The sequence below is a fragment of the Falco naumanni genome, chromosome 6 (genome assembly GCF_017639655.2).
Source record: "Falco naumanni isolate bFalNau1 chromosome 6, bFalNau1.pat, whole genome shotgun sequence".
Taxonomy (NCBI): Eukaryota; Metazoa; Chordata; class Aves; order Falconiformes; family Falconidae; genus Falco; species Falco naumanni.
Genome location: NC_054059.1, coordinates 62,173,352 through 62,189,547, shown reverse-complemented (window position 1 = coordinate 62,189,547; position 16,196 = coordinate 62,173,352). Strand labels below are relative to the sequence as shown.

The window sequence follows — 16,196 nt, the reverse complement described above, 5'->3', positions numbered from 1 at the left end:
TCTGTGGAAAAGTTGTTTTTCTTTGATTAAAATATTTTTCCTGATAATTACAGTAATGATATTCATCAGCGCTTTGTTCAAACCAGAAACCTGTTTCCTCGTCCTTATACCCATTTAGGTATCTGTTACCTACGTTGCTGCTGTTGTGTTGCGAGTCTGTGTGTTGAAATGTGATGAGCTTTCTTTGTCTAAACATCTTTAGTGAACAGGTCAGAATATTTTCACCAGCTTCCAGCTGCTGAGCCATTTCAGAGCACTGTATTCACATACATAAGCCCTACAGTCTCCAATGCCTGGATTTGTCCAGTGACATTTGGTGCATTTAGTCTAAGCAAAGATTTAGGATCCCAGTTAATTTCTGATCCTGTGTATAATCAGTGGAGAAAGAGAGCCTTCAGATAGATACTCGGGCTACCTAAGACCTTGAAACTCTTTCAAGACATAGCTTTCCTTTTTCTCCAATTGCAAAAGGCGTGTCGGGTTGTTAATCACCTATTTCAAACCACCCACTTAACTGCTTAAGGTGAAGGAAGGTGAGCCTGGGGAACGTCACCCAGTATAGCTCCATGTTTGTAGTGGTGCCTACTGAAAGTGTGACTAGATTGTGGCAGACTGCGTGTCACTGGAAATGTCCTTGTTTCTGCCTTTGTACTGTGATGACGTGAACACAACTGAAATAGCTGTTGGGTTATGTTCAGTTTCAAGGACACTGTTGGTTAGTTTTTCAATATTAGGTGATACTACTGTTGGCCATGAAACACTGAGAAGTCCAGGTACCATTGCAGTTTAGCTGAATGGCCTGGCACATCCCTCCAATGGGAGCTGGTGCCATAAAATTGCCCCAGGGTAATCCAGAGAGTCATTATGCCCTATAAGTAAATAACCTGTGTTATCTCCATGTCCTCTGTGAGCCTATGAACCTTCAGGAAAATAAAGACCTGTTGTAGCTTTTAGCCTTTATCAGGGTAATGTCAACAGTGGAGTTAATACAAATATTTCACTTTATTTCATGTCTATGCACATTTACCCTGTGTCAATTTGCTATTGCTTTGAACAGTCAGCTATATAGAAAGCCAACCTATAGTGTAGAAGGCTTTTGAGAAATACCTGCATTTCTTGGTCTGCTTTGTAGTGTGGCATCTGAATTCTAGCACTGGATTTGTGTGACTGTCAAATGAAACTGCAGAACTACAGAGGTTGGGAAGTAAGGTATGGCTGTGCACCTTAGCTCTCATTTACACTATACTCCTCTGCACCATTACAGCAACACAAAGGGTTAAGACGTGGTTGCAAGAGCTGCCCATGTTCACAACCAGATCTTAAAGCAGCTTTTAAAGCAAACCAGCATTCAAACAAATAGCGTACATGCAGTGGTGGAGGGAAAGGAAATGAAATGTACCACTCTGTCCTCCTGAATGGGAGACCAGACCCATTTCAGCATGAAGTGAGAATCCAAGGTTTTTCCTGCCTGTGCTTGGTTTGCAGCTGATACCTTTCTGTTAAAGATTTATGAGTTACCTGCATATGGCTGTCATTACTGGCCACTCTGAACTCCACTTACACAGATGTAGCTAATTCAGATAGGGCAACTAATGTTTGCTTCAACTAGCGATGAAGCCGTAATTGTATGCTTTGTAAGCTGAGTGTATTTCAGATACGAAAAGAATCTTGCGCATTTTCTTATTCTTTTCCAGGCCAGAGCCTTTAAAAAGTCCCTCTGCAATGGTCATATAAGTTTTGTTTCCAATGTTCGCTTCCATTCTCATTTGTCCTTCTCATTCCTTATCAAAGATCATCGTTTTTTAATGGAATTGGAAGCAAATGGAAGAACAGATGGTTGCATGCCATCAGCAACCAGCAGCTCAGGCTGTTGGGTGTGTCTGTGTCACAATGAAGAAACAGTTGAAGGTCTCAGATGGCAGCATACACTGAAAAATATGAGCTGCCCTTGCTGTACTAGGAAGTGTGGTGAGGAATAGCAGGTATGGGATCAACCCATGTAGCCCTAATGGCTGGTGGGAGGGCTGGAGAAGATTGGTGTTCTTTAATGTTTGCTGACAGGAGAGGATGCTGTCCTCACCTTTGTGTTCTTTATCTGAAATGCAGGAGAGAAGCAGTCTCAGTGGGCTCTGTGGCAGGGACACTTGGCACTAGTTTCATCTGGATTGGGTATACTGAACGGCTTTGAAATGTCGCTGTATGGTGCCCAGTAGTGAAATTATCTTTCACTCCCTATTTACATGGAGTCACAATATTGAAGTGTTTCCGGCACTTGTGGTTTAATGCCAGTCTGCAACTAAGTACCACCAGCCAAAACCAGGACAGGCACATGCCTCTGCTCCCATTCTTGTTCTGCTGCTTTCTGGTTTCTAAAAATGTTAATTTGCTGCATCTCTGGCCACAGGAAAAGATGGTTATCCTACAACTGGGTGTATGTGGATGGGTTCTTGTATTCATCTGAGACCCCTGCTGACTTCACTCAACTTCTCTTCAATAGCTGAGGTTCAGTCACGCATGCTTTATTTCAGAGCTGCAGTCTAAATTAGTCTAAAGTTAGTTCAATGTATTCTGAACGAAGTGCATGGCAATTCATCCCACAGGTAGCGGTGTATATGTTTGAGTGTCCAATCTGGTTCTTGGATTTTTTTTATGATTCTTTGAGTCCAGCTAAAAATTGGCTGTGTTATATACATCATTGTGATAAAGGAAGCAAAGGGAATGGAGCACATTACCTCATTTCTTAAAACTTGTAAGATCAAAGCTTATTCTGAAGGATTATGTGTCTGAAATAGATCAAATTCTTCTGTCGGCCTATGTTTTTTCCACAGATGAAAAGTTTTTTCTCAGTGTTTGAAAGCATATAGTATTTGGAAAATAGCTGTATTTCTGCACTGGGACATTACATTTACATTTATTTGGTCTGCAAAAATCTTAGTTGGGATCAAACATACCTTTGTCTAATCCCTTTTCTCTGGCTACTCTGTTAAAATTCAGTAGGGTATCTTCAAGCTGGTAAGTCAGACTCAGCTAATGAAGCCAGGATTTTATTTTCTGCCTTTTCTTGGCAGTTGACTCCAGGAGCACTCTGCAGCGGGAGGCTTGTGTGATCCAGTGCTGGTTATGTCCATACTGTCATCAGTACAGAGACTGATTTCTAAACGAGTTCAACCTTCCAACAAATAATGTCAAAGCACTTCAAAGAAAGAGCCCAGCACCCTTTCAAGGAAGGAATATAGTTGCTGTCTGCTTGAGACAGGCAGGAGAACTGGACCTAACTACACAATATATAAATGCATTCTGAAAAATAGTCTGAAAAACAGGTTTATCACTGGGTCTTCCTCAAAGCTGGCATCAGTTTTTCTCCTGATAATAACGTAATACAGATGGGTGACTAAATTTGCGCGTGCCTTGGTTTGCTACTCCACACTAGAGTGGCTGCAGCCATTTAAGTTAATAGGAAAACTAATAATTTCATGAGAGTTTAGATTTCATCTTCAGATTTCAGTGAAACTGAACATGACTGCAGTGGCCATGAGATACTAAGGAACACATGAATCCATATATACAAGGCTATATCCTCTCTACTTCTAATTCCTGTTCATAAAAATAGCAAGAGAACAATGAAAATTATGCATTGTGGTAGTAATGTTCTTGTGGTAATGGAATTATGCAGTTAAATCCCACAGATCCGTTGTCAGTCAAGTTCTAAAAGGCAGAAAATTAGGAGAGATGCTGTCAGCATGCCTTTATATGTCCATGCTCTCCACAAGAATGCCTGCAACGCTACCAGAGTTACTGTGGGAATCCTCACGATACTGAAGACGAACAACGAGATCCTAGTAGTCCCCCTGGGCCTTAGTGATGCTGTGAAAGCTGTGTTCTTCTCATCTGTTCTCAGGTAAGCTTTAACTTGTAGGTGTGAGGTGCTCTTGGACTTCAGAGCTCTTCAGCTCAGCATCTAACTCGGGGCTGCCCAACATGCAGCCCCATCCATCTGGGCTGCGATATTCACCAGTCATAGAAAGGAAAAGCACTGTGAGGTCCCCTAGGAAAGATAGCCATGAGGAATGGGCTGTGACTACCATTTGTCTAGCTGGTAGCCTGCTCTGGGTATGAGAGACCCTTGGGGAAGAGCATCTGGCACAGTGGTGCCGGAAGACTTGTCACAGTGGTGGCAGCCCACTCCCAGCTTCCTTTTTTTCTAAGAGCCTTTGACATATGGGCAGGCAGCAGTGTACTGGTGTCCACCTGCACAGAATACACCCAGAAGGGTTGGCATGTGTCAAGCATACTACACGTGAGTTGTACCACATTCAGTCATCTGACAGGATGTGATCCGGTATGTATGTCCTCCATGGTATATGGAGCCATGGTATATGCAGTGTATCCCACTGCAACAGTACAGCTGGGCATTGCCACCTCAGCAAGGGGCACTCTCTTTTTCCTCATCCATAGGCCTGCTGTAGGCAATGAGCTGTGGCACAGGCACATGCCTTTATGAGGAAATCCCAGTCCTGTTATCCTGTTTGCCATTTTACCCCAGTGTTATCTAGTCATTCCTTCAGCTAAATGCATGTGTAGCATTTCCCCCAGATGCCACATTTCCTGACAGGTTCCTCAGGCCTGATAAAAGAAGACAGCATTTGACTCTGAGAAAAACAGTTTAGCATTTGAAATGTGTTACTGTGTAAGACTTCCCCTTTGACTTGTGTCCAAAACCACCAGTGACTTTACTGGTTTCACTCCTGACTGATGCTGGGACAATCAAGGGGAAAGCTGTTCTCCAACTCCCAGGGCTATGCTACCATGAACAATAATCCATAGCAAAAGCATATATGAATTTGTGACTGTCCCAAAATATTACCATACCTTTTTACACCAGCAAGTACTTTCACTCCGAACATCACACAGTCAGCCTAGCTATGTACCTACCACCAGCTGAAAGGCAATCTTCAAGGAGTTGGATTGATTCTAAAATCCTGAGTATAAAATCCCTAGTTTTCCACTTCGTCTTCATAAAGGTTGTAACACAGGAAGCTAGGAATGCCAGGAAAGATGGGCCTGTTGGATCTGCCATCAGGAAATGCCAACAAAGGAAACTTGAGGAGGATGGGGCGAGGAAAATTCCCTATAACGTCACACCGCTGTAAGAGTAAGATTAATTCAGCCTGTGGCAAAAGAGTAGGTGATCAGCATATACATTTCTTTTTCTCCCTAAAGAACAGGACTATCTTTAAGATGAGGAGCTGAACTCCTCAGGACATGCTAAGTAAGGCCAAGTTGCTTCAAACCCTAGTGAAAATGCTAAAACAGTTATAGTAGATCTTAACTGATAGTTATAGATTAGAACTATAATCACTTATCTCATGCTTGTCTTTTTTTATATGGCATAACCCTTTTTTTCAAGCAATCAATTTTGATCAAGTAATTGTATTCTTTCATTTATTAAGTTTGTCAGGTAATTAAGGTGACTGTGACTGACCCATTGGCAGCGATGAGATCCCATTTCCCCAGTGCGTGGTGAACAGTACGCAATGTATCAGCCTTAAAATGTCATATATTTTAGCCTGCCTCAGAGGGCCCAAGGCTCCATAGAACATTGCTTCAATAAGCTGTGTGGAGGAGCTGGCTCTGACAGCACAAGTGGTGAACTGGTAAACACAGTCTTGTATGCCTCATGAAGTTTCCTCTTGTGGACTCAACTGCAGATTGCTAGCAATGGGAAAATGGGCAGAGGACCACAGTCCCTGGAAGGATGCTTAAATAACTCTGCCTTTATGTAAGGTAAAGCAATACAGAAGATGTTCAATAATGCTACAAAATACTTACAGCTGCAAATGCCTTGCAAATAAAATGATAAGGATGCTGAAGTATTTGAGCATTACAGAATAAATGAGGGTAGACCCAGAGACTTGGAAACTTACTGCTAACACAAAATAATAGGCAACTGAAAATGCTTTCTCCTTGTGTCCCATCTGTCATTCTTTCCTTTTGAATCATGTCTTCCTATCAAGAAAAAAACAAAACTCTCTGCTACTTACAATCTCATAGATTCTCCCAAATGGCAGGACAGGCTGACAGCAGGACCAGTTGCATATAAAAGGTAAGTACTGAAACGGCACACCCAAGTGCTGTTGAGTGTAATAGAGTTCAGCCTCTAATACAAGCCATACGTAGCTACCATAGTCTGACACAGCTCATACATTTCTGGTACACTGAAACACCTTCTGCAGGCAAGGAGTAAGATTGCCTAGAAAAACTGTATGAGCAAGTGAGATTGAGGACCAGAAGCCAGGAACTTTTCAGTTCTCTAAGAACAAAACTCAGTTACAGGAGACTAAGAACATTACTAGATCTCCCTTGTGGTCATCATTGCTGAATGAAGAGCAGGATGAATGCTTATCCTGCAGAGAGAAATGCAGAATAAATTTGAATTATATGCTATATCTAGTATAACATGTAGGTTCTTTGGTGAGAGAAAGGTTGAAAATCTGCAGTGAAACCTAGTCACCCATCATTTCCTTTGACAAAGTAGTGCAGAAGAAGTGACAGGCATCCCTTCACAGGAATATTCAGTAGGTTTCTTTTTTTCATTCTTAACTTGCTCCCCTGATTTTACCCAGAGAAGGCTGTGAATTTGTTGTCATAACTAAGACAGCTGCATGTGGACAGCTTTGAAATTGATAGGGTCTCAGCTCTTGCACTGCCTTACTGTTAGAAAAAAATCCTTTAAGTAACAAAATTTGGGCAGCAAAGGAGCCCAGGATGGGAAACTGGAGATGGGGGAAAGGGCCATACTACCATGAGCTGAAGAACTAGTTAAAGTTTAAAAAGAAGAAGGATTAATGGAATTAAAATTACGCAGCATATTTTGTAGCGTACATGATCAGGCAGCATTAAGCCACACACATGCACATGCAGCCACGCACACACACACACAGGAGGAGTCAAACCAAATCAAATCTCAGCCATTCAGCAATTCCAAGACAGCAAGATGCAACGGTGTAACCTGAAGAAAGCAAGGACACGTGGAATACAGAACATTTATAATAACAGCATAGAAATATTTTGGGTTTAATGTGCTTAAATTTGCAAATAATTTTATGGCATTTCATTTTCCACAGTAAATGAAAAAGACTGAACTTTGTTTTGTAGGAACTGACTAGTTGACTACAGGGTAATTTACCTGGTAACAAATGAGTTAACTCTATAATCTGCCTCACTAGGGCTCCTTAATTTCATCATAAAACCTGACAATTTCTACCTTTATAATCCTATGAAAATACCATATATTTTCTTATAAACTCAGCAAAGATTTTTCACTTAATCCACAGCCAACACTTAAGAATTCCGCAGACTACTTTATGGCACATACTGATTGTAGCTTCGCGTAGGCTGAACAGTAAAGCACTCACACTGCTGGTTGCTGTAGGACACTTGGACTGGGTTATAGGACGCTCCTCATACAGAAATGAGACCTGCAGTGGACCTGTAGTGTTAGAAGAGCAGCAGTAAATAACAGCAAGAGAAAACAGTGCAACGGCTTGTGTGAGTCTGTACCAGAGCTCACTCACCAGAGCCTCCTTTAGAGCTACACTTGGTTTTGCAGCCCTGGATCCTGCCTACCCACTAAAATCTGTTTTCAGCCAAAAACTGCTAATAAATGTAATGCCTTAAAATAGCAGTATAATGTACACAAATGCTTGTAAGCTGTGCATGCCCAGTCACAGTGCTACTTCTCAGGCTGCTGCTCTGCCAAGTATTAGTATTATTAATGATTTATGTGGTGCCACTGAGCTGTGTGACACTCCACAAACATGTAAGAAGACTGGTTCAATCGTAAAGTCAGAATAACTTCCCCGGTTTCACAAACTGAAGTAATGGGCCTCCAGGGGAGGTCAGTCCACCTGGAGGGTAGGTGCAGATCTGCTTGCAGACAAGACCCCCACTAGTTAAGCATTAATTTCACCTGCAATGAAACAAAAGGCATTACAAGAATTTTCCTAGAATAAGAAAGCCTTTTCCATGTCTTTCTGAACTGAGCACTGAGAAATTCAGCTTACAACTCTTTAACCTGAAGAAGCAAGTCCAGTTGTTATGAGAAGGAAACCAGTGCCACGGTGCTCTTTCCCATCTCACCCGTGGATGCACAACATCTTAGATTAATCATGTGAAGAGGAAGCTGCTCTTGATAAGACTCATGACAGGAATTCGGGACAGGATGGGCCTTGGTCGAAGCAGCTAGAAATGGAATGATTTGTGTAAAAACAAAACCAGTTTTTTGCTATTCCGAGCTAATAGCAAATGTCTCAGCAAAAGAAAAAAAAATAAGCAACTTATTGGAAGCACTTACTAACATGAGTAAAACAAGATCTACTCAGTAAGCACTGGTGGAGCCTCCATTGAGCGGGCCTACACACAGACACACGCCGCTTTTCAGACCAGCATTACGCGTCTGAGGCAACCACAGGACTAGTTCAACTGCAGCTGTTTCTGCCTAGGCAGCGTTGGAGATTCACTCCGCTGCAAATAAAAGGATAGAAATTAAAACATCAAGGAGAAACTTGGTAAAATATTGGTAAAATATTAGAGTCAGTTTGTTTTCAGCTGACCCCTTCATTTAAATAAAGTATATTTCAAAATGAAAAGATGTTTCAAATAACAATCATTTTGTTCTAAAAATGTCTGTCTTTGTCACCCTGGCATTGCTTTCACCCCCCCTTGGAAGGCATGAAAATCAGCGCAAATCAGTGCGGAAACGACCGTTACATGGGAGTTCTGGGTTGTTTAACAGGAAACTTATTTTTCTGAACACTCTCCAGTCAATGCTTTACAGCTGCTGGGGTGAGCCAAGGGGTAGCTCAGCGGGCAGGGATGAGCCGCCCCGGGCGGACAAGGCCCCGCACTGCCCCGGCCCGCCCGGCCCCCGGCTCCCGCCCCGTCCGGCTCCCGGGGCCGCCCGCAGCCCGCGCCCGCCCGGGCCACGGCAAGGCCCCGCTCGGCTCCCAGCACTGCTGCTCCGCTGCTTCCCAGCCGGGGTGGTCTCTCCTCCCTCTCCCACCTCTGCCTGCCAGTATTTACTGGAAACATGTTTGCGTGGAGGCGAGGGTTAATCCTTTTTCACACAGCGCTCCCCTCCCTTTCCCAGGAAGGGTGTTCCTGAAATCGTATTTTATGACAGATAAACAAAACACTGCTAAAATCAGGCTCCAAAGGAGAAGTAGCAGGGCTTCTTGGCAGCACTCTTTCCCCAGTGCGGCCGTCACCTGCTCCAGGTGGTCAGGCTCCCTCGTTAAAGCGGTGGCTCCCGGAGCAGCCCCCATCCCGGCCTCGCTGCCGTTCCTGCTGCCGTCCCCACACCCGCCGAGACTTTTCCAGACATGGTATATTCTGGCTTCAGGGTACACTAACCGTTGCCTCTAGCAGTCTCTAGGTGAAAATCAAAGTAACGATATTTGCCAGTAAACAAAGTTATTCTGGATATTTTAAAACTAACCTCTGCTTTAAGGAGCTGCAGATACATTTTCGTAGACTGCCCAACCAGAAAGGAAAATGGCGGATCGAATTCGGCCTAGAGGGAGTGGTGTTTGAACTGAAATCAAGTCCTGACACTGACAGACTCGGAGCCGACTGGGATTACCCCTCAGGACTGAGAGTTTTTTTGTTATAATACATAGCTCACTGAAGTATCAACTCCGTGCTTCACAGATGATCAGAAAGCAGTTAAAATTCTAGAAATGATTACAAGGAAATAGAAAATAAAGTCATGTCAGTATGCCATTGTAGCAAACCAGGATTCAGCTGCACCTTCAATGCACTACAAATCTAGCATACCCTCCATCTCCCCTCATGTGAAAAATGATACCTGAATCCTACAGAACGGTTCAAGTGGTGACATGGATTTAAAATATATATATATATTCAAAGGTATACATCAGATAAGGAAAGCCCTACATTACAAGCTCCTCAGCCTGGAAAAGAGGGGGCTATAATGAAGGTGCACAAGATCATGAGTTGATGAAGGTACCAGGTAGGGATCCAGTGTTTTATCTCTTCCCCTTCCAGAACCTGGGAGCATCAAATGGGCTGGTGTCAGGTTTGAACGAAGTATTTTGTACAGTATTTTGGATGCTGAAAAATCTGCATGGGTTAAAACTGAAGCCAGACAAATTTACAGAAGATACACCTCAACAGATGTTAGATGCAGAGATCCCCGAAATGCAGATTCACAGGGTGCGAGTGCATTCCTGAGCTTGCTTTCCCTGTCCCCGTGCTCCTCCTTAGCTATCCGCTGTAACCAAGAGGTGACCAGACTAACTCAGCCTTCAGTCTGATTTACTCTCGCTAGTTTTATGTCCCTTTTGGTTTTATGTCTTTATAATACACTGTTGCTTAATAACAAAGCAAATTCTCCTTCAGACCAAGGCAAACATTTAAGTTAGTGGTATGTTTTTGCCTGCAGCAGCAGCAGGAGCTCGGTGCTGAGCACAGAACGTCTGGTGCAAGCCCAATGGGCAGCCACACCAGCGCTGCCTATTCTGGCATCTCTGTGCCACCTACTCAACTGCCCAAAGAGCTGCAAGGACCCTTCTTGGAACGTTTAAATGACCCCCAAAGTTCATTGAAAGCAACTTAGGCTCTCACAGAGTTTTGACAAGCCACTGTGCTTGGTTCCTGCAGCCCCAAGTATGGCATGGAGTCTAACAGCATCATACCTTGCTGTCTTGCCTGAAGTAGCCAGTACAAAAATCAGGCTGGGCCAGCTGGAGGCAATGTTTCCCTGAGCCTGGGGTGAGGCTCTGGCTTTGTGGTTAACCTCTGTGCTGTGATAATGCCCAGGAAGAATCAGTGCAGTGTAAATTATAGCATTTCAAATCTGATCAGGATGAAATCATATTGCTGATCCACCCAGTGAGCTCCCAGGTCATGCAAGAGGCAGGTAATTTTGACTAAAATCAGAGATAAGCGGCTGCAGCAGAGGAGACAACGGTGACCACCATCCTTGGCTGGCAGCTCATCTGGGTGTCACCAAGGATATGATGACAGTGAACTACCACACTGCCTACATTGCCTCAGAGATCTTCAGCTACATGGCTACCAGCAAACACAAAGCTTCAACTTCCTTAATTCTAAGCACCAGTTCACCTCGTCTGGATTTAGACAAGACAAACCTTAGCTAGGAGCCTGGATGAACTCCCTCAGAGTGTGAATGAAACCTGGGGTCTCCGGGAACAAATGTTTTCATATGCAGCCCAGTCTTCCAAGCCCAGAAATCCCTTCCAGATTTTTTTTCTTCATTATGCAATACTTTTCCATCATTTTTCCACTTCATGCCACCTGCTTAGTTTCTGCTGGTTTACGAGTGGGATTTGGGGGGGGCTACAAAGCTGCCACCACCTACTACGGAGAAGGAAGTCCAAAGTCTGGTTCCTGGCAAATGGTACTCTGGTAGTTGGAGCTTCAGTGGAAACCACTTGCTGGGCCATTGCTATGTGCGTACTGCCTAATTTGCTCTAACTGCTTTAAAAAGATTAATTTCTTAGCTTGAAAAAACATTATTATAGTTGAACTTTCTTCCATAAGGGAACAAGCCATGTTGTATTGCCAATAATAAGGCAGGATAGAAAACTGTACATGGTCCTGGATAGATTTCTCAAATTTTATTCACACTTTGAATCTGTTGCCTCACTGAAAAGATGATGATGAGGTTTAAGCCATTAGTACTTGCAATGCATGTGTGGACAATCTATTTTTATAGGAACAAAGATAGATCATTGTTGTTTTGATGTAGATTACTGGGCTGAGTTTCGACCGTGGTCTTCACATGACCTTGATACTCTGCAGTGGGCTTGTGCTCTTCTGTTTCCTCCGAGAGCTGCTTCTATGCCTCTTTACGTCACCACCAACAGGAACTGAAAGCTCCATGAGCTTCTCTAAGTCGTGGGAGCTTCAGGACACTTGTCTTCCACTATTCCTTTTCTGACTGAAATTTTGCTCTCCTCAAAGTAAAGGGAGACAGAAAATGGATAAGTTACACTGGGTGCTGGATTTCTGCATCCGCCACCAGACTGTTCTGGGTTACAGCACTCTGTCCCTGCTGACAGCTGCCAGTGAGCACATCTTCTCGTCTGTGGTGTTCAAGTGTCCTTGCAATTCTGGGAACATGCTGTATGGCTCCGTCTTCCTCATAGTGCCTGCCTTCATCCTCTTTCTGCTTGGCTACATGGTGAACACCAGGACATGGCGCCTGCTGACAGGCAGCTGCTCTCTGGAGAAGTGCTGCAGCTGCAACCGCTGGGGAGCCTGCACCCACTACTGCTTCGTGCTGCTGATGGTGACAGCCAAAGCCTTAGTGGCCCCCCTCACCTGGATTGCGGTGGCCCTGCTCAGAGCTAGCTTCTACGAGTGTGCAGCCAGTGGGAACAGCCTGATAAGGAACTTCATGTGTAAAGGCAAAGGACAGGAGTGCCACAAGGTGCTGGTCAAAATACCCTGTGATGAGAAATTATCACAGAACATATCGACTGAAGTCCTCAGCCTGAAGGCACAGTCTCAGGTAAAGCCTCTCCACTCTTCACCCTACGAGCCTCAACCCTGGCTGTTCTATGTATGGTGGTGCCTGCTGGGGCTGTCAACAGCCCCTCTCTTTCATGCTATGTAAGCACCAAAAGTATACAATTAGCAAAAAAACCACCACTAACAGAAAGGTAATAAGTGTATATTTGTGCTAGTTTCTGGGTTTACATGGCAATTGTTTGGCATTGCCATTTACAAAACCCCTTTCAAAGCTGGGCAGGGAACCCGCCTAGAGACCAGGACTTTCCACAGGAAGTTTTCTTCTCATTTAACTTAGCGAGTGAGTTCTTCTCTTTTTACATTTCTATCCCTCTAAATACCAAAAACTTCCGTAAGTACACATTAGCTGAGGGGAAGCTGAGGTCACAAATAGACAGGACGCTGATGTCTCTTTGCAACAGAGAACCAGCAAGTGAAACTAATGAGGACAGTTTGTTTGACTATTAATCTCAGCACTTGAACCTATCAATAATTTCATACTGGTGTACTGGAATCATTGAATCCCAGAATGGTTTGGGTTGGAAGGGACCTTAAAGGTCATCTAGTCCAACCCCATGGCCTGGCCAGGGACACCTTCCACTAGAGCAGGTTGCTCACAGCCCCATCCAGCCTGGCCTGGAACACTTCCAGGGATGGGGCATCCACAGCTTCTCTGGGCAGCCTGTGCCAGTGCCTCACCACCCTCACAGTGAAGAGTTTCTTCCTAATAGTTAATCTAAATCTACCCTCTTTCAGTTTAAAACCATTCCCCCTTGTGGGATCACTACAGACCCTACTAAAACGTCTCTCCCCATCTTTCCTAGAAGCCCCCTTTAGTTAAAATATGTATACATCTTGTTAGAGTGTTCTTGTGCTGAAGACAAACTGCATGATCAAAAAAATAGCATTTGTGGGTGGATTTTTTTTTTGTTTGGAGTGAAATGAAACACCCAGATTTTGGCAGCACTCCAGTTTTGTTTCTAGTTTTGTTTGGTTGTTGTCTTAATTCCAGTAGAAAAATCAGGTTTTACCAACTTTTTCTCAGGAAAACATCAAGTCTGGTTAAGGGAGTTAAGTTTATATGAGATTATAATCACTTGAATTTTAGTACTTCCTCTTTACTAAAAATGCTTATTAAAACAAAACCAACTGTTTAGATTCATCAAATATTTAGCATGCTGCTGCTCCAAGAAAAAGACTGAAATGGGGCAAACTCTATATCATTTAATTCAGATAGGGTAGAGAAAGGAGCAAAATCAAGGAAGACTGTCTGTTACTGATACTGCAGTGAAATCTAAAAGAAGCAAACCAGTCAAACAAATCAGAGAAAGTATGAGAGCATTTTTGTTACTGACCATCATTTTTAATATCTGATCTACTTCCAAAAACTTTAAGAACCAAAAAACTCATTTTTCTTTAGCACTCAATGTTTTCCACTTGAAAAAAAATCAGCCAGATGTGAAAGGGAGTACTGTGAGATCTCTGCCTGGACCTTCCAGCTATGTACCACTGGGTACTGGAGGGACCAGCATCTACTAGGACACTTGCCTTAGGTGGGGCCTCTGTGACTTGTCTAAGGATGTTAAAATCGTGTATAAAACAAGAACAAATTCCAATATTCAATAGTCAAATCTGTGTCCTGCCTACAAAACATACAGGAACCAACTTTTCTTGTGTACTGTGGCAACTGGCTATTTTTTGCAGACTCAGACATCGGGGAGAGCAGTTACTTTCTCAGAGCAGATAAAACACCATTTTTTCATTTGCAGCACCAGAGGCAGACAGGGTGATTCTGCACCCTCTGTACCGTAAACCTGACCACAACTGCAGAAACTGCTGGCCAGTATCTTGCCTTTAAAGTTAAGAAAGCTGGATATAACTGAGGAAAGAACTTCACTCTACCTGCTCTTTTTTCTTTCTTTTTTTTTTTTTTTCTTTTTTTTTATATTCATCCTCAATCCAACAAAATCAGCTCAGGGGTTCATAAGCTCTGTAAGGCTTTCTGAATTGTGTACATGTGGCCCCCTCTTCCCAGAGCAAGCAGACTGTTAACAGGCACTCCAGAACACCTTTAACAGTTTTCATGTCTGCTTCAATATTAAGTTCTATACTCCTACATATGACCATGAAACCCACCATTAACGCATCTATCTCTTTTCCAAGCTGATAGGATGGATCCTGGTATCCAGCATCATGACTGTGGCACTGATTTCAACATGTGCCAGCCATTGTTACTCCCCAGTTAGCTATCTTCAGCTCAAGTTCTGGAAAATTTACTCAAAAAAGGAAAGGGAGCTCTGGGAGATTAAGGCTAAAGAGCATGCAACCAAGCTGGCAGAAATAAATACGAAGTGCTTTTTCGAAGCCACTGACCCAGCACCGTTCCAGACTCCCACCAATGAAGACTGGAGGAAAATTTCAGTCTTGTATACCTTCAATTCACAAGAGCAGTATTACAGCATGATACACAAGTATGTCAACACAAACAGAGGCAACAGCGTCAGATTCAAGCAAGGACATCAGAATCTCCCTGTTTTAGAGTTTGTGGATGAAGCAAGTGCAAGTGAGTCTGGGTTTTAATGAAACAAATCCTTTGCAACGCCTGCCGTCTTTTAACCCTATTGATAAAAGAATCTTAGTCTGTGCTTTACTGAAATCTATGCATATTGTGTGTAAAAGCTGATAACTGTAACTCTCCGCAGATTTGGTTTTAAATATACTTGATAACTTTTGCTTAAGTACATTTAAATAAATGAATCTGTCACAATGGGAGTTTTCATATGTCGTTGTTCATTGAGAACAGCCACATGTATAAAATAATAATCATCCACAAAGATGTCAGCGCATACTACGTCAAATTATTACCAAACACCATAAGGGCATTTGGCATCTGGAGTGACAATAACAAATCTTTGTACCTGGCAGTATCAAAAAGACAAAAAGGAATGGAAGTTTTCATCAGAAATTCAGCTTAGTTTATTAGCTCTCACTTGACCACATATTCTTCAGTGAAGTTTAGAGCAAGCTCTAGACTAAAATACTTACTTTCAGTCAATTAGTTTCTCAAGGGAAGGATGGTATCTTTTAAAATCTGGGAAGCAATCAGGATTTTGGAGCTATCTGTGCATAACAAAGGAGTCCATCAGAATGACTTCAGCTGCTTATCAGTTTGATTAGATGAGCAAAATGATTCCAGTGATTTTACCACTACATGCTCAGCAGCTTTAATAACAGTGAAACTAAAGACTACTATGGTGGTAAATTTTCTTTACCTCTGCCTGATCTTGATCACCTTTTGCAGCAGGCCTTCTTAATGAGCTCCACTGCTTATTTCCTGTAATTGTACAGCTTTTTATAGGCATTTGAATAGTGCAGGGGAAACACACAAACATTAAATCTTCCTGTTTACATTCCATTTATATTTTTTCTATTTTTCCTGAAAAATCCATAATTATTATGCTTTTTTAAAAAATATATAATATTATATATAGGGGTTTGGTCCTGGCATCAGTACCTAAGCTACACCTGAATGTCCCTGCCCAATTCACTATTTAACTTGGTCCAGAATAGAAACTTAACTTAAATTTTCATGTCTTGTGTTAGGCTTACGCATAGGATGGCAGTATAGGTGAAGCTTATAT

At 42.8% G+C, this 16,196-nt stretch overlaps 1 protein-coding gene across 1 annotated transcript; it reads left to right on the top strand.

The window, feature by feature from the left end:
• Window positions 1-11,934: 11,934 nt before the first annotated feature.
• CALHM6 (calcium homeostasis modulator family member 6) lies at window positions 11,935-15,269 on the top strand. The gene is made up of 2 exons (XM_040598404.1): window positions 11,935-12,556; window positions 14,719-15,269. The coding sequence occupies exons 1-2, from the start codon at window positions 12,023-12,025 to the stop codon at window positions 15,133-15,135; spliced, it is 951 nt and encodes a 316-aa protein (XP_040454338.1). The 5' UTR covers window positions 11,935-12,022; the 3' UTR covers window positions 15,136-15,269.
• Window positions 15,270-16,196: the final 927 nt, after the last annotated feature.